The sequence below is a fragment of the Drosophila grimshawi genome, unplaced genomic scaffold (genome assembly GCF_018153295.1).
Source record: "Drosophila grimshawi isolate 15287-2541.00 unplaced genomic scaffold, ASM1815329v1 contig_1369, whole genome shotgun sequence".
In the NCBI taxonomy this organism is placed as follows: domain Eukaryota; kingdom Metazoa; phylum Arthropoda; class Insecta; order Diptera; family Drosophilidae; genus Drosophila; species Drosophila grimshawi.
The window spans coordinates 7,161,288-7,181,323 of NW_025062891.1; the positions used below are offsets into that span (position 1 = coordinate 7,161,288).

The 20,036-nt window shown below is 39.6% G+C and overlaps 1 protein-coding gene across 1 annotated transcript in view; it reads left to right on the plus strand.

The window, feature by feature from the left end:
- LOC6560784 (cyclic nucleotide-gated cation channel beta-3) overlaps window positions 1-20,036 on the plus strand; it is a 77,306-nt gene that overhangs the window by 52,042 nt on the left and 5,228 nt on the right. The window contains exons 3-6 of the mRNA XM_032734687.2: window positions 5,165-5,522; window positions 5,765-6,804; window positions 19,477-19,628; window positions 19,804-19,945. Coding sequence (XP_032590578.1) covers window positions 5,165-5,522; window positions 5,765-6,804; window positions 19,477-19,628; window positions 19,804-19,945 — 1,692 coding nt within the window. The remainder of the gene's footprint in view (window positions 1-5,164; window positions 5,523-5,764; window positions 6,805-19,476; window positions 19,629-19,803; window positions 19,946-20,036) is intronic.

Genomic DNA, 20,036 nt, shown 5'->3' on the forward strand with positions numbered 1-20,036 from the left:
TTTGGATTCAACAGCCACTTTCAGCTATTAGTTGGCAGCTCTTTTGGATGGGTACTACGCATTAAATATTTATATATATAAATGTATGTTCAAGTATGTTTTAAGCAAAGTTTGCTCACAAACTTTGTGGCAAAAGTATTTTTGGCTACAAGCGAACGCTCAAATATTTTCATTTGCTGCGGCAGCTGCACCAAATATTTGTGGCGCCCCCTTTGTCACCCCATTTTTTTTCACTCACTCTCTCCCCCTCTATCTCTCTCTCTCTTTCTTGACCTATTTTTGGGCAGCAGCACATCATGACTGGTCGCTTCTCTGATTTGTTGCAAGCAAATTTATTGACAATTCATGGCAGCACCACCTCGCACTCTCACCACTCGACAGCCGCAGAAGCTGTTCAAGCGATTTTGTTGAACTTTGAGAGCAAGTTTGTCGCAAGTTGCGCTTTCCGGCTGGCGGTCCATGACAAAGTGCTTGCCCATTAAGCCGTCGTCTTTTCATTTTTTATCTTTTTTTACTTCTGTATCTTCTTCTTCTACTTCTGTTTTAACACCCAACGGACGGGCTGGGCCGGGCGCTTAAACTGGCAAAAAGACAACAAAGTTTAAATTAATGGCACTCAACTATTAGCAAAAATTAAACAGCCGCTCGGTTTATGTCTAGAAACTTTAAGAGAAGCGCCGCTAGATAGGGCTGATGGGCTGATTCGAGGCTAAAGTTATTGAGCTTGAAAAAGTTGCACACTTTGGGTCGATTAGCGGTGACAGCGATCTTAAATATGCAACAGGCAACACAACTGCAGCATAAACGTGTAACTGAGTGTGTGTGATGCTCAAAATAAGTAATTTAACGAGTACTCTTTTCAAAGTGTTCTAAGAGCGAGAAGCCGGTGGAGTAAAATCTTCTAAATGACTTAAAAATTGTCGCTTGAAGGTAATCAAATATCGATTTGAAAAATTGTATAACTGGGAGAGAAACAGATTTTTCCGTAGCCTGGTTAAGTGTTGACCGAAAATAAGGAGCTAGCTATAAAAACAACTGGCGATATATAGATTTAAAACTAACAGAAGTTTATTAATTTTAACTGTGATATGCATAAGCCAATTTATCAATTTGCCCGATCCTCAATTCAACTGCACTCCCTCAACGAGACCCTCGATCTTTCATTTGAAATATATAAATATATATATTTTAGATGTGGAATATATTTAGATTTTATAAAAGATAAAGGATCCGGACTACATCTGAAGCGGAGTCTGCGGCTTTTATAATGTCATGAATATCCAGTTCATATGGTTTACACAAAATCGATGTACTCTCTTTTCCTTGAGAGCACAAAAACTTCTGTTGCATCGCCATTTGGTTTACATGACATGAAAATGCACTTTCCCAAGGAATGGCCAAGAATGCCGTCAGGCAAGTGCAGCTGTAACTGTGCCAGACACTATAATTGTTTGTTGTAAGTGTAGAGCTCAACTTGGTCAACGGCCTGAAGTAATCGGATGCTGTGACATATTTATGAAAAATGTACATAGTACAGTACAGCACCTGAGTTAATAAATTAATGCACTTGATTTGTGTGCCTCGCTTTGTCAGTGTGTGCTTGAATGTGCCTGACTGTGGGTGTGTGTGTGTGTGTGTGTGGAGCAGGAAAGTTAATTCGAATTTATTGCGCAACTCGAGCAAGCTGTAAGTGCAAACTCATGTCGCTCATACGCCGCGTCTGCCGCGCAAATTAATTAAACAATTTTGCGATTGTCGGAGGTGTGCGAGAAGGGGCACGGAGCGTTGGAGTATGAGTTTAGCGGTAGCTTAGTCTCAGCCGCAATTGATGCATTGCTTTTGGGCGACACTCTAATTGAATTAGAGGCGAAACAAGATAGCGTCGCAGCCAAGTTCAATAATTAAAAGCGGTTGGCCAATAATCAATTGGCAGCACAGCTGGAGACAGGTACATAGTCCAGCAAACTGTTTGACAGTTGAAAAGGCAATGCCAGCAACACTGGCAGCATTGGCAGAAGTAACAGCAACAGCAACAGCAGCAGTTAGCAGCCATCGTGTTGGCAGCGTTCGAGTAATACAAATAAATTGGCGCCGCACGCAGCTCTCAACGGCATCTTGGCCATTGTCTTGCCCTCGGCCAAGTCAAGTGCCACTTGTGCGCTCTGTGCATGTGTGAGCGTAACTTAGGTTGTGTATGTAAGTGTGTGTGTGTGTGTGTGTGTGTGTGTGTGTGTGTGTGTCTTAGCTCATGAATTGCCAAGTGAGCCAGTTGCCAGGCAGCTGCTTAAGTCTAATGAAGCGTCAGCTCGCATGTGTTTTTGCTGTCTGTATGTGAGTGTATTTTTGTGTGTGTATTCGCATCCTTTTATATGTTTTTGTGTTCGGTTTCAGTACCCTGTATCCATGGATATAAGCATATCACACGCATGTTTCTTAAACTTTTTTGGTGTATAAAATTAAGAATAAGCAAAGGGAGATTTGGAATGTAGATTTTGGAACTCCTATCGATGTAAAAAATCGATTAATATCGCTTTCCAACCCCACCACAGAATCTAAAATCAATGTTCTATTATAGGCTATGTTATAAGAGATCTGTTGAACACAATTATTTGCAAAATGTATATAGGTATGTGAGGTATCTACTAGTCGGGAACTATTGACCAGAGCACTCTTACACTTTCTCTTCATTTCTCGTTGTTCTGCGCACTTAATTAAATCTAACTATATTGGCACATTTGGTGAAGTGAGCGTAGTCCACTTCAACATTATGTTCGTTGCATGCTGCCAAAAGCCCCAAAGTGAACTTTCCTCTATACTATACTATACATATACTATACATACTATAAGCATACTCATGAAATATTAAGTGGAATGCATCAGACACACCTAAATACCAAAGTAACCGCCATCATTGTTCACCTCTCTCTGAATTTTGTTTAAGTAAGTCATGAAAAAAAGCACTCGACATATTTTTTTGAAATATTGCAATGAAATGAAAGAAACTTCAAATTTTGTATATATTTTTAAATTACTACTTTAAATCTATACAGCCAAATTGCCTTTGTGTTAACTCAATTTTTCTGAAACAATGTCTTAAAAATGGCAACAATTTATTGAAAAAAGGAATGTTTCACAGTTTATATTCATTTGAAACTTAACGTATACTACATATATATAATCTTAAGAGATAATTCTATTTACCTTTGCTGCTTTTACACAAATCCCTTTTGCGCCCTATTTTAAGCTTACGTAGTCAGCAGAAATAAACACAGTAGTCGTAGCTTTATCAAATATATATATATATATATATATATTTATATATATATATGTGCATATGTAAGCTGTTCAGCTGTTGTTGTTGCTGTAAATTGTTGTTGAATGTTGTTGTTAATTGCAGTTGTTGTTAAAGGCCCAGGCACCTGTAGCCACCAATAAAAAAATAAACCACAACCAACCAACCAACCAACCAACCAACCACTACACCACCACTCTCCGTCACTCTCTATTAGCCCAACTCTCTCTCTCTCGCTCTATAATATATATAAATATATGTAACTCTCTCCTTGTCATGCAGAAGAACGCTTTACAAAAAAATCAAATAATTAAAAACAAAACAAAAACCGTTTATAATGGTCGATTTGAAATTAATACTACTACCTCCTCACATTTATTTTGCTTTTCAAAAAAACAACAATCAAACTGAACGATGAATATAAACAAAACTTGGCTGTAAATATAATGTAAAATGTGGCAAATGCAACAAACTAACAAACTAAATGCAATTATCAACTAAAACAAACCACGACAAACAATTGGATAAACTCAAACTTGTAAAGCTGAACCTGAGCATAGCAAGGCCACACCCACTGGCCGCCTTTGCCGCGCTGCGGCTATCGATGTCGATGCTGACGTAGACGTTGACACAAGCTGTGACGTCAAACTCGCTGCTGCTGATGCTGACGATGATGAACGATGGCGACCAAATGCGTTGAATGCAGGCCATGACAAAACAACAACAACAACAACAACAGCAACAGCAGCAACAGCAACGGAAACAACAGCAACAATAGCAATACATCAAAACACCAACAAGACAAATAAAACACCAGCAATAAAAACAAAAACAACGAGTCAACGATTAGCGCCTCGAGCCAGCTTTCCGGAGATAATGCAGCCCCGTCTGTCACTCAACGGCATGCTGAACCCATCGTATCCCTCGCTGATGCCCTCGCCGCGTCCTTTATACCGGGATCACAGCTCCAGGTCGATCAATCCACTGACTGCATACGAGCAGCAAATGGCCGAACTCGATGGCAGTTTCTATGCGAGCAATGCGGCTTACTTGGGTGCTGGTATGGGTGGCAGTGCTGGCGGTGCGACAACATGCACCAATCTGACAGTGGGTGGTGCTGGTGGTGCCAACAACAACAACAAGCTTGGTGGTGGTGGCAGCGGTGCTGCTGCTGGTGGTGGTGCTAATGCCTTTCACACAACTGAACTCTCAATCACACCAACAATGCCAGCTGATGAGCAGTTTATAGATTTGGGTAGCCTGCGTCGCTTCTCAATCGATCGACAGAGCTTTCTCGGTAAGGCGCGTTCATATGCATATGTGTGTGTGCGTGTGCGTGTGTGTGTGTGTGTGTATACCGCTTCATGCTGTCTGTATCCTTATCCTCTGTCCATTGTCATAAAATATACTTTGTCCCCAAAAAAAAAAACAAAGCTTTTTCGACTAAGGCTGCAATTAAACTCTTTTGAATAGTGAAAATGTTTTTTTTTTTTTTTCAAAAATGTTAGTAAAGTAAAATTATTTGATTGTAACAAATTATTAAATGAGTAAATGTATTTTTAGAAACTACGCCCTTTTATTGTCATGATAATATCAGCTTGTGACTAAACTAAAAAATGTTGTAGCAAACTTTTTTTTATAATTTAATTTTTCAAGTATTGCGGAAAATCGTCAATATACTATGATCGAACGCGATACCCTGTTAATTAATTTATACATTGAATCGTCTAAGGTTTCAACAGTAAATATACCATTATTGAATTTTTAAGGTTTTTTGTCATAGGGAAAGTTTGATTATTTACTTAGCGTATTTTGACACAGTTTGAGTAGTTGTTGCGTATAAGTAACTATGATTTATTTGCATTCTTTCAGATCTAGGCCCCAAGTTTGGCATGCCCCAGCCAAAATTTGGCCAAAGCGTCTCGCAACAAGGTTTCTTCACGTCGCACGACAGTTTGGCCACACCATGCGCTTCTCGTGCATCGAACTCGCATATGGCCACCGTAAGCACTGCCTCCGAAATGGATTTACTGCACAACAAGCAACGCACCAACAACAACAAATCGCGCGGCCGACTGAAAACCACCGGCGGCGATCAGCCGCTGCTGGGCACCTGGAATCGATCCACAGGCCGCGGCTCACAGGATAACACGCTGGCCGGCGGTGGTGCCACCAGCGTCCTCATGGGCCACACCCAATACGGCGGCAACTACTGCAACGGCACCGATCGGTAAGTAATTTACTTTTTATACTATTTTGTTACGATATGCGCAATATTTTGTTTATGGTAGTTTATGTCAAGTAATTCTTCACTTTTAAATTACGTTGAATTAATAATTGGGAATCATGTCTCAGAAATGTTGTTGCTTATAAAGTTCGTCTAAATTATAAAGAAATTTGGGTACTCCAAATATAAACTCAGCCTTCTCATTAACCTAGTTTCTAATCATCTTGCATTACTCCAACTTACAGCTACCCGCGCTCGCGTTCGCAGCAGCATGCACAGCATAATGCCGGACAGGGGTCGCACCATCCATACCAGCTGCAGCACTCTGCCTCAACGGTGTCGCACCACCCGCACGCGCATGGTCAGCCCACACAGGGCAGACCTGGACCGCCACATGGCGGACACCCGCACCAGACACCACATGGCGGCGATGGTGGCGCTGGTCAATCGGCACAGCCGCATCATAAGAAACCGCATCGCACTGCCTCGCAGCGGATACGAGCCGCAACGGCCGCCCGCAAACTGCACTTTGTGTTTGATCCGGCGGGGCGGCTGTGTTACTATTGGTCAATGGTGGTTTCCATGGCCTTTCTGTACAACTTCTGGGTGATAATCTACCGCTTCGCCTTCCAGGAGATCAATCGACGAACGATTGCATTCTGGTTCTGTTTAGACTATCTGTCTGATTTTCTTTATCTGATTGACATACTCTTCCACTTTCGCACCGGCTATCTTGAGGATGGGGTACTCCAAACGGACGCACTCAAATTGCGCACACACTACATGAACTCGACGATCTTCTACATTGACTGCCTGTGCCTGCTGCCATTGGACTTTCTCTATCTGTCGATTGGCTTCAATTCGATATTGCGCAGCTTTCGTCTGGTGAAGATCTATCGCTTTTGGGCATTCATGGATCGCACCGAGCGGCACACAAACTATCCAAATCTTTTTCGTTCCACGGCCCTCATACACTATCTGCTTGTGATATTCCATTGGAATGGTTGCCTCTATCACATCATACACAAAAATAATGGATTTGGCTCACGAAACTGGGTCTACCACGACTCAGAGTCCGCCGATGTGGTCAAACAGTATCTGCAGAGCTACTACTGGTGCACTCTGGCCCTCACCACCATTGGGGATCTTCCCAAGCCGCGATCCAAGGGCGAGTACGTGTTTGTGATATTGCAATTGCTATTCGGCCTGATGCTCTTTGCCACGGTGCTCGGTCATGTGGCCAATATTGTGACCTCTGTGAGTGCAGCTCGTAAGGAGTTTCAAGGTGAGTGACGATAATTAAATATTTCAATTATACTTATTTCAAGTGAAACGAGTCTACACTTCATTAGTTTGTATGTTAAATTCAAGAACATCAAATTGATTCTGCAGATAGTTTCAGAATTAAATTATTTTTGCTTATGGGAAACCAAAGTATCTGTATCTGGAAACGAATCTTAAAAATCAAATAACGAAACGGAAAATGCAAAATTGGCTCAAGCAACTTGAATTTACAATTCAATATTTGTAAAGAGTTCTTTGTTGAATTTGTCAATAATATTTTGCTAAGAGCTGCTTTAGTTTTATTTGCGCAGAAAGAGATATAAATTTGCCTGAAACTGTCTAGTATTCAAAATCAATAAAAGAGCGCAACGTATTCAAAACTAAACATCATAAAAACACAAGAAAAAAGCAATATTGCTGTTGTTCTCTTTGCAAATCCTTATTCAGACACTGCTAAGGCGGAATAAATAAATTGTTGTTGTTTCTTCTTTGTGGCTTCAATATTTACGAGCTGTCTGATTAAACTGTTGCTCAGAGCGAGGTTAGATACGCACACATATGGGAGCAATAATCCGCTGCCAAAACAGCAACAAGATGAGAATGCTACAGAAAAGACAGACAAAGAACGAATACAGATACAGGAAAGAAACCTTCGGTTTGGAGAGCATTTGACAAAAGCAGAACAATGAGCCAAGGCACACTCAAAAGTATGCAAAACTTTTCCGCTTTGGCACTTTAGCTGCTTAAATTGAGGGAAAAATGTGTGCTGTATGCTGTATACTAAATATATGTATATTCAAAATCCTGGCTGGCTTACGAGACGCTGCTCCTTCTGCTTTTGTGGCAAGACAAGACTCTACTCTGGTTCGCTCTCTTACCCAAGCTCCTTGAGCAGTGCATTGCAGTACATCAACTTGTGAGCTCAGTAGGCCATGCGACCATTAGCTAAATGAACTCGTTTATTTGGTCTCATAAATAAGTGGGCAAATGCAAGTGTCGTCATTGCAGTTGTCCCGTCGTCCCGTTGTCCCGTCGTTTTAATTTCAAAGACCGCCCAAGTCAAATGGCCAGCAAGCAAGCAAGCAAGCAATTCAAGAAAATTGACAAAAGTGGGCTGCTGTTGTTGTTGTTGTTGCTGTTGCTGTTGCTTTTGCTGCGAGAAAAGTTTCATTAGGCGACGTCAGCTGAAAATATTAAGGCCACTCAACGGCAATGAGCCACAAAGTAAAATGCCCCAAAGGACAACGGATACTACGATGCCGCTTGGGTAACAAACAAAGCAATTTCTCCTGCTCATTGATGGGCGTGGCAAACTGCATGCAGCATCTTCTCTCCAACATGTTTACACAACACTTTTTCATGTGTTGCCTGCCTGCCTGCCTGCACACAAGGGAGAAGAGCAGCTAAAGCTAAAGCGGGCGGCAAAAAGTCAGCAAGCAAAGCTCAGCGGCTTAATGGATGAAACGTGCTGCTGCATTAATTTCTGGTTTTATGCACTTCCAACCTTTTTTTTCCATCTCATATTTGCATGCAGCAAATCAGAATTTTTATTGTGTCACTCGAAATTTGGTGTGTTCACTCATATTTTGTATGCCCTTGCGGAGGGCATTATAAATTTGATATATCGTAGAAATATCGTTTACACCATGTAAAATATATGTCGATTAGCTCAAATAGATGAGGGGATATACCCATAAGGAAAGTTTTCCAGATTGATCTTCACTACATATATCATATGTCTGGCAAAGTAAAAATCGATTGAAGGAATGGTTCTTGTGTAAAAAATCTATTTATTTCTCAATATGAGTGTTATAGTCTACATTGAAGACAGTATTAATACATATGTATATTGCTAGCTACGACTTTATTATCAGAATTACTATATTATATATATATATTCTATTGAGACTGCAAGATGAATCGCATTTCTCCGGCAATTATTTGCCCATCGTAATCCACATCGTTTTTTTCGAAGGCCACTAGTAGCACGCTTAGCACGTCTTACGTCCGATTTTGAGCCATTTGCAACAAATTAGGAACAGAACAATTGTATGAACAAAAATAATAAAAAAAAGGAAAAAAAATCAGAAGCAACAAAAACGTCTTGAGTATATAACGAAAAAGCAACTGACAATCAACTCAGAGGGCAAAACTTGAACTCGAGGGCTAATAAAACACTTAGGTGACCGTTGCGCATCGCTGAGTCGGCAACTTTTTCACATAGCAGGCAAAACTTTTCCCATCAACCCACCCACCCCACTCCCGGCACTAACACAATAATAATAATACATCATATAACCATGGACATGCAACGAGAGAACCATCCATCAATTTGTCAATTCAGCGCTTGCCGCTTTCGAGTGCACGCGCGACCGCAAGAAAGCAAACCCAGCTCGAAGCTCGATGCTGGTTGCCAGGCAGTCCGGCAGGCAGTCCGGCAGGCAGTCCGGCAGGCTGGCCAAGTGGATGTTTGGTGAGCGGGCGGAAAACCACAATAAAAACATGACCGAATCCGAATGCAGCATTTGGTGACGCTCAAATGCTCTTCAAGTGAGGTCGACGAGCAAGCGTATATGTGATATATGCCACATATTATTCTTACGAAGCGTGGACCACATGTGAAAGAAGTGCATCAAATTGTGTAAAGGCACACAAGGAGTGACTGAATGCAGTAGTGCAAGTGGGCTGTAAATATTATTATAATTGTGCACTATTTGCAATTCTCAGTATTTTCATGCGTTATTCATCACTAAGAGCGAATGGTTTTGAGAGCGCTTGAATGCTGCTTCTAAGTACTGTCTATTCTGAGTATGACATGATATTGACAGATTTTATAACAGCTTTTGAATCATATAGTGTAAAAGTGAAAAATCCATTTTACCTATCTAATATATTTTCAAAGTTCTTTAAATACTTGGGTAAAACAATGTATTTAAGAAGCAAATATTCTTGTGAAGTTTATTTTTGTATTCCCATTTTCACTACAAATTTCGGGGTCGCGAAACCACAAAGAGCTTTGGAAGCTCATTAAAGCTTGCAGCTCACTGAATATCAAAAAATTCTATACAATTTATGAAAATAGTTTAACAACTTTATCTCTTGAGTGACCTTTCGCATGAGACTTGAATAATATTAAAAGCTATCCAACTAAGCAGTCATTAATCTTAAAGTTTCGCCAAGTATTAAAATTCCATTACGCAATTTATTTTCATTAAGCTTTTTTCCTCTTTACTTTACTGTTCAAACTGCATAATCCTTCTGTTAATAAGCATTTTTTAATTCCGCCTTAAGCTTATGCAGCAATATATTTCAACCCGACCGCTTGACATTTTCACTCTAATCGCTGATATCTCAACCTTTTCGACTCTTTTCCAACGGTAGAATTTAGAATAATCATCAAATGCTGTTGCTCTTTTATTTTCGCTTCAGTTTTCATATTTTGTTATTTTCTTTATAACGCTGTTTGCAGGGAAATATTGCAAATACCGCTAGTCATGGCTTAGAGCGTAACACTTTAGTGATGGCCTTCTGCTACATTAAGCGAACACCCTCCGGGCAACAACTTAAAAACTTATATATTTACTTAGTAACTGTCCGCATCCGTGCCCCATCTTCTCTTTACGTATTATCCGTTATTTTTACTATTCGTTCAGTTTGTGTTTGAGGATTGGGGGATCTGGTGCATGAAAATTGATTTTCAAATAGTTGGCCTGCCTTTTTTCAAATTTGATTGACGTTATTACATTACATAACATCACATCAGGCGCAAAGGATGCTTACTCACACAGACACGCAAACACAGAAGCACACGCAAACACGCATACAAACATACACGCAGCACACATACACACATACAAACTTGGGACTTATACAAGCAGCTGGTTTAAGTTATTCATCCATTTAGCCCCACTTACGGGCCGGCTGACTGGCTGCCTGACTGGCTGCTTGACTGGCTGCCTGACTGGGTGACGGGGCTGGCTGACTGGCAACACAACAAGTGGAAAACTGTCATTATATTTGAGTTATTGATGGTTTTTCAAAATCATTTTAGCAACAATGTTGTTGCCACACACGCCGCAAGTAACATTCACGCTTTGTTAAACGCAATGGCGGCGGCTTGTTAACGCTAACACAGGCGAAAACTTTCAACGTTATACGGGTGTAGGTGTTGTTGGTTATTGTATTGGTGGTTGTTAGTATGGGTGGTAGCAAATCCGAACACGCTTTCAAATATGCCATTCAAAATTATGTTAATTTTCTGGCTAGCTGCTTATGCCTGCCCTTATGTAATTATTATTGTAAATAGTTTTTTATGCAAATTATGCGTCAGCAGCGCTGTCAACGCTTTTGATTGATGTTCTTTTTGCACACGCACAACTTGTCTGAGTGTGTGTGTGTTTGTGTGTGTGTAAAATTTATCGTGCTGCTGCGGCTTTTTCAGTCACTGCTCTCGGCTTTTGCTGCAGTTGTTTACTGCAATTAAAACAATTTATGCGCTCAATTTACTCTCTCTCACACACATAACAAATATACTCAAGCATATACAAATACATACACACACATACACTGGTCACAGACGCAGTGCTTTGAGATTTGTAGTGCTTTACGTTATTGCGGGACTTGCAGCCATTTTGACGTGAACCCGTTTCTTCTCACCATCTCGCTCTGACTCGCTCTCCATTTGTGTGTGTGTGATTCTATTACTTTTTTTTTCATTTTATTTTTTCAGTTTTCTTGAAGCAATTGTTGTTGCTGTTTCGTTCGCTCTCGCACAAAGAGCGCGTGTCTAAAAATAGCAATGAGCGGCGTACGCACGAGTTGAGAACGGCTGAGCGAGCCTCATGTTAATGATGGGAGAGGCGAGACGCACAAAATTCGCATTCGGAGCGCTCTTTTGCCTTTTGCCGTTGCCTTTACTCTACTTTGCTTTGCTTTCTTCTGTGATGGCGAGCAGCAGCAGCAGCGTCGTCCATTATCCACTTTAACTTGTCCGCCTTTGCGAGTGCTAGTATGCGTGTGTGTTTGTGTTTGTGTGTGTTTTTGTATATGCTGTGTGTGTATGAATTTTGGTTTGTGTGCTTGTTGTTGTTCGTTTCGCTGTTTGCTTTCGCTTGCCACAGTTACAACGGCAACAACATCAGCAGCGACAACAACAGCTAGAGCAACAGCAATGCTTCGTCGCGTGCCGTGTGTGTTTGTGTGTGTGTTTATGTTAGTTGCTGTTTATGCCCTACAGCTGTAACTGTGAGTGCGTCCCTGTGTCTGTGGGTGTGTGTGCTTGTGAGTCTGCGTCGTTGTGTGTGTGTGTGTGTGTGTGTGTGTATGTGTTGGTGTGAGTGTGAGTGTGTATGGATATTCCAATCAATATTGTAGACGCAGTCGCCGCTGTTGGCCGCTTTTACCCATTAAGCTGCATGTACGCCAACTTACCGTCGTATTTTTAGAACATTGGTGTGCTGTTGTTGTTGTTGCTGGTATTGTATGGCATTGTATGGCATGTAGCTGCTCTTTAAGGGCAAAATATTCCATTATCCTTGAAAAGCGAATTTGCCAAGGATTTTGTTTTGCTAGTGTTGGTGCTGCTGCAGCTGCAGCTGGCATGCGCATTTTTATTGTTATAGTTATTGTTATTGTTATTGCAATGCTGGCTAACGGGGCGCATTTATTTTTGCTTTCGCGCTCGAACAAATCCACGAGAGCATCGAGCATCAAGCATCCAACATACTACCATAAGCCATCACCATCAACACCATCATCACCGTCATCACCGTCATCACCGTCATCATCATCATCACCGTCATCACCGTCATCATCATCATCATCATCATCAGGCACTTCATCAAATGCGCGTAGCACAGTAGCAACCACATATATGCATAATTAATGATAATAATTGGTTTTCCGGAAAACTCAGCGAGTTCATAAGAAAATTCAAACACCAAGCTTCTCAGAGTAAGCTGAGTTTGCTTACCCAAACTGTGAAATTAAGTTATGGGTGTCTTAAAGTCATGTACTGCATTTGTTACTTAAAATACTTAATTTTGTATGTAGCATTTGCGACTAAACATATTTATGTAACTTAGAATACACACATGTCATTTGTTAAGGTCAGTAAACACAATCTTAATAGTTAACATATGTTTTTTTATTGGATATGCATTGTAAACAGTGACTAACCTCGAATAATGGAGTTTTCATAGGCCTGACAGCACTTTCAAAAACCATTTTTGTGCCTCTTCTCGAGCTGGCTCAGAAAATCCAAACATATCATCTCAATATTAAGCTGGTTTTTGTTTCAGCTTTTCAGCGCAGTTCCGCAGCGAACTTTCATCACTTTCATCACCCGTTCTTCGGATAACAGCTGCAAGCCCATGCACATGAGCGGCGCTCTTAAGTATTTTCTATTTAGTTAGAAATTTTCACTTAGCTAGTTATCCCCCATCCTCTATATATATGGATTCCCATTGCATTTACCCACCCATCCTCTACATGTAGATTCACGTTGCAGACCTCCCTTCTGATTGCCCTGCTGATTTTTGTCGTGTGCTTATAAAATGGCAGGAAGAGCAAGTTTTTGTCACGCATATTTACTGTTCGTATAGTCTCAAACCAAATCCAAAATCTTCCTGCATCCTGGAAAACTTGCTGCAGTTTGCTTGCCAGACAATGGAATGAACTTTTGCACCCCAGCATTATTTTTATATTGTTGCACCACAAAAGGCAGAAGCTCGCATTCACACAAATATATATATTTTTTTATATTGCAACTCGCACTTAACCTCTACTGACAATTGTCTTGAATGCCAGACTGTCAGACGCCAGCTGGCTGTCAGCTGTCAGCGGTCAGATTTGTTGAAAATTGAACCATGTCGGGCAGAACAAAAGCGGCCGTGTCCAATGTCTTAATGCAATTATGCTCTCAGATTAGTGCTTAAGGTAGCAGACGACACAAGATGCGGCCCACAAATTGCTGCAATACGGCGACAGCAATAACAACAATAACAACAGAAGGCGAAGCAGCAGATCAAAATGCGCCTGTGGCAACTGTAGCCAAGCAGAGCATAAAATGGAAAATAAATACGAAAGGAAAAAAGTTTGTAGGAAAATAACGGAAAAGCTAAAGTTAAAATGCAGTTTGCAAAAAAAAAAAAAAAAAACACAACCACAACGTCCACAGCCCCAAGCTCAACCACGCCCCAGATGAGCTGCTAACTTTGGGGCAAAATGGCAAATTAAATTTTGTGTCGGCAAAATGCAACGGAATGGAAAAATTCATTGAAAGCAAACGCCGGCTCATAAACATTACATAAACTGTGCACCACGCAGCCACAGGGGGCAGGAATTAAATCTCAAATAATTGCTACATAAACAAAGTGACCCAGTTAACCACAATTGTTGAGACGAGTCCCAGTGAGACCACGGTTGAAGATGTACCATACATGCAGTTAACAATTTGTTGTTTCATTTAAATTGCTTGGGATAAAGGTATTATTGACTTCCTTATAAACACTATGCTTAATTATTGGCTTAATTAATTATTTTGTAACGGGATTAGCTTTAGGATAGAAATCATTTAAACTAAACACTAATCTTTTTGAAGTGCACAAATAACCAATAAATAAAAAAAACAAAAATCGTTTTGCTCATTACGCTCAGCATGTCAAAATTGTATTCCTATTTTGCTTTTAAATTTCAATTGAACACATATTTTTGCCATTTCCGTTCAGATTGTATCTGTCATGACATATGCAATTAATATTTAGATTGATTTTGAATAGTTAAAAAAGAACCCATCAAGCGTAACGGAACGTGCATAAAAACTCCAAAAATGCCAACCCTTTGCGCTCCAACTCGTGTTTTACCCATAACTTTCCGGCTCCAATGCCGGAATGCAGCCGTGTTATGCAGCCAAGCAGAGCCAGAATAAAAATCTCTATAATTTTGCATTCTGTCATGTTGCCTGCGTGTGTTTCTCGATGTGTGTGCTTTTGTAGTTGAGCATGTATTTTTTGCTATCAGCAGCCATACCCGTTGTATATAATGCGACAGTGCCAAGACGTTGTTGCGTTGCTATGCAATAATCCTTGGATGCGTTGCTTTTCATGTTGTTTGGGGCATAAGAAGTAAGCGAATGATAATCGATACTCGAGACTGGTTACTCGATACCAAATGCTGATGCCGCCAGCATCAGTTACGCAATATTTTCCACAACAATAATAATAATATAAAACCCACAAAGTAACACGGCGCTTCAAGGCAAACGATGCAAAGTATTTTAAGAAGCAAAAGATAAGCTTAAAAGTATGCCATGAATTGTATGCTAAAATATTGCAAAAGACTCGGAACTTGAATGTATTAAGTCAATCTCATCACTACTGGCTATATGCATGCCTGAATAATTATTAAAATAAATGGGATCCATTCTGAAATGTAAATAAGTTATCTCTTCCAAGAATGAAAACTTTATTAGTCTTTGGAATTTGTGCTATTTTTCAAAAGGCATATTTTAACTTATTGTTTTGTTGAGATAGCATAGCATAAAATAACATAACTCAACTTCACTCACATGCAAAAAGTTTTTCAGATTTGATTGCTTTTTCATTGTCAAATTTCGGGGCCAGTAGCTCAAGGAAGATACAGCTGCGGTCAAAAAAAGTTGTCAACACATAACTTTTGGAAAATGTTAAAAAAATATATATTTAAAACAAAGTTCAAAAATTATGAAAATTTAATTTAAAAACAAGCAATCAATACTGAAGATATGTAAACATTAAAAGTTGACGTAGCTATGCAATTTATTAACAAAAAAATTAAAATCCTTACATTTACTATTTTTTATATATATTGTATATTTATTTTTATTAAATTATTATTTAAATTTATCATATAATGGGTGGTGAAATTTGTTTCTACGTTTAGTATTTGGAAAATAATTGTATTTCCCAGATGAGAAACCAAACGAATTGAATTTTTCTTCATATTGAAGATTTTGAAGTAGTATTGATTTTATCACCATAAAATGAGTCATACTTTTATTAAATGATTTGAGAAGCAACACTTCTATTATTTTGACCGCAACTGTAGCTCGCCTGCTCGTCAGTGCTCTGTCAGTAGCATTGGCTTAAGTGACCGAAATAATTGACTGATGAGCAGATTCAACTGCATTCTGCAGAAGCAATGCCAAACAGACAATATTTTCAGCAATTCTAAATAACTCAACAGTCCATTGCAGTTCGTAACTTTTTATATAGTATCTGGTTTCAGGCATTGGCCTATATGATAAGCGCTGTGATAAGAGACAGTTTTCGGTATAATTTGTAGCAGTCAAAACTAAATTATATTTCTTTTACAAACACGTCTGCTTACTTTTTTTATTCACAACGATTGATCGACTTATGTCATGTACAGATGTTATTTTAAAGTCTTATTACTAAGCTCGTGGCTTATTAGCCTATTACCGACATGACAAGTGGACTGCTACAAATTTAAACACATATAATCTTGCCTTTTTTCTTGTAATATCAAAAATTGACAGGCTTTGCAGGTAATATTTGCATTCTTCCCCCCTATCTTTCAGTATTAGTTATATTCCTTAAGGCATTATTATTCGAATACCTACACTTACTTGCTTCGCATTATATGTCTGTGTCATGGTAATAGTCATAAGCGTAAAATCCTCTACGCCAACTTTCATACGAAAAAGGCCAATCAAATTACAATAAATACAGTTCAGATTTTATTCAATTTACTAGCACCTGAGACATTTCCAATGCTTTCGGCTTCAGGCAGACGCGATGGTTTGTATATTTATGTGCAAAGAAGTTTTCTTGACAACCGACTGTTCCACAATATGTTTAAAAGTTAAAAAATTAATAACTCTTTACATTGTAGCTGGTTAGGTCTTATCGCGCTGTCGACATAATAAGCGAGTTTCAGATTAGCAGAAATGGTGGAAGTTTTATGAATCATATTTAAACTCTGCTACCGAAATTATGTTCGTCAGGTATCTTTTTTGGTGTATACTCGTCTGTGCTGCACCAGACAAAGTATTAAAATCAAACTTTAAATGTAGACTACTAGAAACCCAATTCAAAGATTAGTAAGCAAATATCTTAACCAAGCCCACCATGCCCTTAACTATCGGGAAAGCTTAGAAATGAATTATATTCTTTTTTCATATGAGTCTACCCATTTTACTTTAACTTATAAAGCCAAAACACTCTGATTATTATCCATTAAAACAGTATATTTTATTTTTTCAATTACCAACAACTTGTGCCATTTCGTAGGCGTTAGATTTGAGGCAAACTCGTGTTTCCAGATTGTGTCCAGATTGTGTCAGTTTCTCGCAGATGTGCCACACCTCATAGTTGCAGCTCTTGACCTTCAAGCGGAAATCTGGTGTCACCGAACCGGAGTTGTATGATAGAGTTAGGCAGTTTCCATTCGTCTTCTGGGGCTCACCAGTTGCCCAGGGCAGATATTGTGCCACCTGTCCAGTGCTCTGCCAGTAGTAAACACCCTGATTACCCAGACTGTTGCCCGAGGTCCAGACTTCCACATTTCTGTTGATCCACTTACTAATGTGAAGAAGCTGTTCCTCGTTCTGCAGACTAAGCAGTCCAGCGCCCAGCGAATGACAGTCACGATCCGCATCATACCAGTTTAACGTTTTGCTCAGAATCTTCAGACACTTGTCGCCCACCAAATTGAAGCCCGGGTCACATTGGTCAGCGGCAGGAATCTCACAGCTGACGAATTGCAGCCGGGTAAGAGCAAGGCTGAGGACAACGAAGCTGACTAATTGATGCCCCAACATTTTCATTCCGAGAACTAATGAATAAAAAAATGTGCCATGGTGGTTTTGTTTTTATATATGTCTTCAGTGTTTTTTTTGGTGCGGTCACTTCGTTTATTATTGACAACAGATTAGATTCGACACCATAAATAAGATAATAATATACAATTAATTCCAGTAATTATTTGATAACGTAATTAGTTATAGACTTCAATAAATTTGAGCATTTACTTAGACACTTAGTGAAGGTTTCGAAATAATTTTCTAAGAATTCTGTAGAAGTGATTATAAAAGTAATCAAATAAAAATGGGGCGATTGTTTCTACCGAATGCTTGATGCTTTATCAATACAACAAAACTCTAACAAAATAACGTGCATATATTTAAAAACGGGGCGTGTAGTAATTTTTTTCTGATTTACAGAAACGAGATTTTCAATAAAAATTAAAAGGTGCAATTCATTGTAAAAAAAAAGTTTCAATATACGCAATGACTTTCGCTAATTAAGTACTTTAATGTTAATTGAAATTTTTACTCAGCTATCGAATAAATAACAATTTAAAATTAAATCACAGACAGCAAGTTGTCTTAGTAGAGAGCCTAAGTCTTGCCACCTTGGGCGCCAAGGTATTGTTCATGCCGATGACTGATTGACAAACATCCAAATGATAAATGATTGTGGCAATATGGCGAAAAAGAAATGCGTGGCAAACTGAGCCAACTGTGCTGCCCAATTATTTATTGGCCTTTGGACGCAGCGGCGTTACTTGCATTATAAATGAGTTGAGGAGAATTGAAGGTAGTTAAAGTTGGTGGGAGTTGAAGGAAGTTGCCTGCTGGGCCGACAAGCAATTTTATTTATTTGTTTTCAATCTGTTTGCTTGTTTGCCTGTTGGTTTGCTAATGTTTACTCGAGCAAACACACTTCGTTCATGCTTACCCCCTCCTCCTCCGCCGACCCCGTCAAAAGCTCTCAGCCGTTGTCTGTCAATGTGGCACCACCGCCAACAACAACAATACTAACTTCAGCCAGCCGCAGTTGTCAATCGACAAATTGTGTCAATATTTGCTGGCAGTGACGTTGAGCCAAGTAGAGATTTAATTTCCTCTTATCGAATGCTGCTTGGTTATCCAGTAAAATACACAGACACACACAGACTGAGAGAGAGTGAGTGAGTCGAGGGAGAAGTGTAAAAATACGTGCTATGTATTCCCCGGAACTGCACTTAACTGTAAAAATCCAACTTGGCATCTGGTTATGTGCTATTTACAGCAACACATCTGGCTTTGGGCAATTACTGATCTTCATTCGAGTAAATTATACCAATTGCTTACGTAAACTGTCATTTAGTGTGCAATTTGCCACTACTATACTTCTCCTTTAAGTAGCATTTAACAAAAATTATATATTTCGTTGAACATTCTTACATTTAAATTCTGGAATCAAGGAATATGTAGTACGAATCGTACAAAAAACTTACTGATTGTGTTTCTGCTTTGTAACTGATATTTGCTGAAAAACTGCTCTTCTTCGATTGCATTCATATATTTCTCCATAGCCTTAATAACAGCATTATATTATGCATACGCCAGGTATTGCGCCATGAAAATAGCATTTTTTTTTTCCAATTTTTTTGGTAATCAGAGCTGTAAATAATATATAGGGCATACACAAATTTATGCAGGACAAAAGGCTGATTGGGTCTGAATCCGCAGCGATTAAGTGAGGCACTCGATACTCGCCATTTTGTCATTTGTATGCAGCCCGCATTTCGTTTTGCGTGTAATCCACAGCGCAAACAGGCTTGCATATATAATAAGTCTACGTTATACATTTATATTTGGTATATATTTGGTACAATTGCCTATTTGCAGCCAAGCTGGATGGAGTTAAGACGTACATGCGCATGCGGCGTGTGCCAAATCATCTGCAGGTGAAGGTCATCAAATGGTTCGATTACCTGTGGCTCACGCAAAAGTGCTCGGACGAGGAGCGCGCCGTATCCTGTCTTCCTGATAAATTAAAGGTAAATAATCCACACACATATACACAAAACAGATGCGCCCCAAAACCATCCACCCTCCCACACAAGAAAAACCCAACCAAACATGAATTGTCCATTTCTGAAAGAATTTCTGTGCTTAATGCCATCTGTCCAGATGTGCCTAATTTTTTTTCCGTCTTTCCTCTGTTTCTTGTAGGCTGAAATAGCAATTAACGTCCATTTAGATACACTTAAGCGGGTTGAGATTTTTCAAAATACTGAAGCTGGTTTCCTTTGCGAATTGGTGCTGCGACTCAGGCCCGTGCTCTTCTCCCCGGGCGACTACATATGTCGCAAAGGTGAGTGACCATCCTTAATGCTCTGCATGTATATATGTGCAAGTGTACTCAGTCAGAAAACTCACCCCAACTTTCTGTCTCTCTGTCTGTG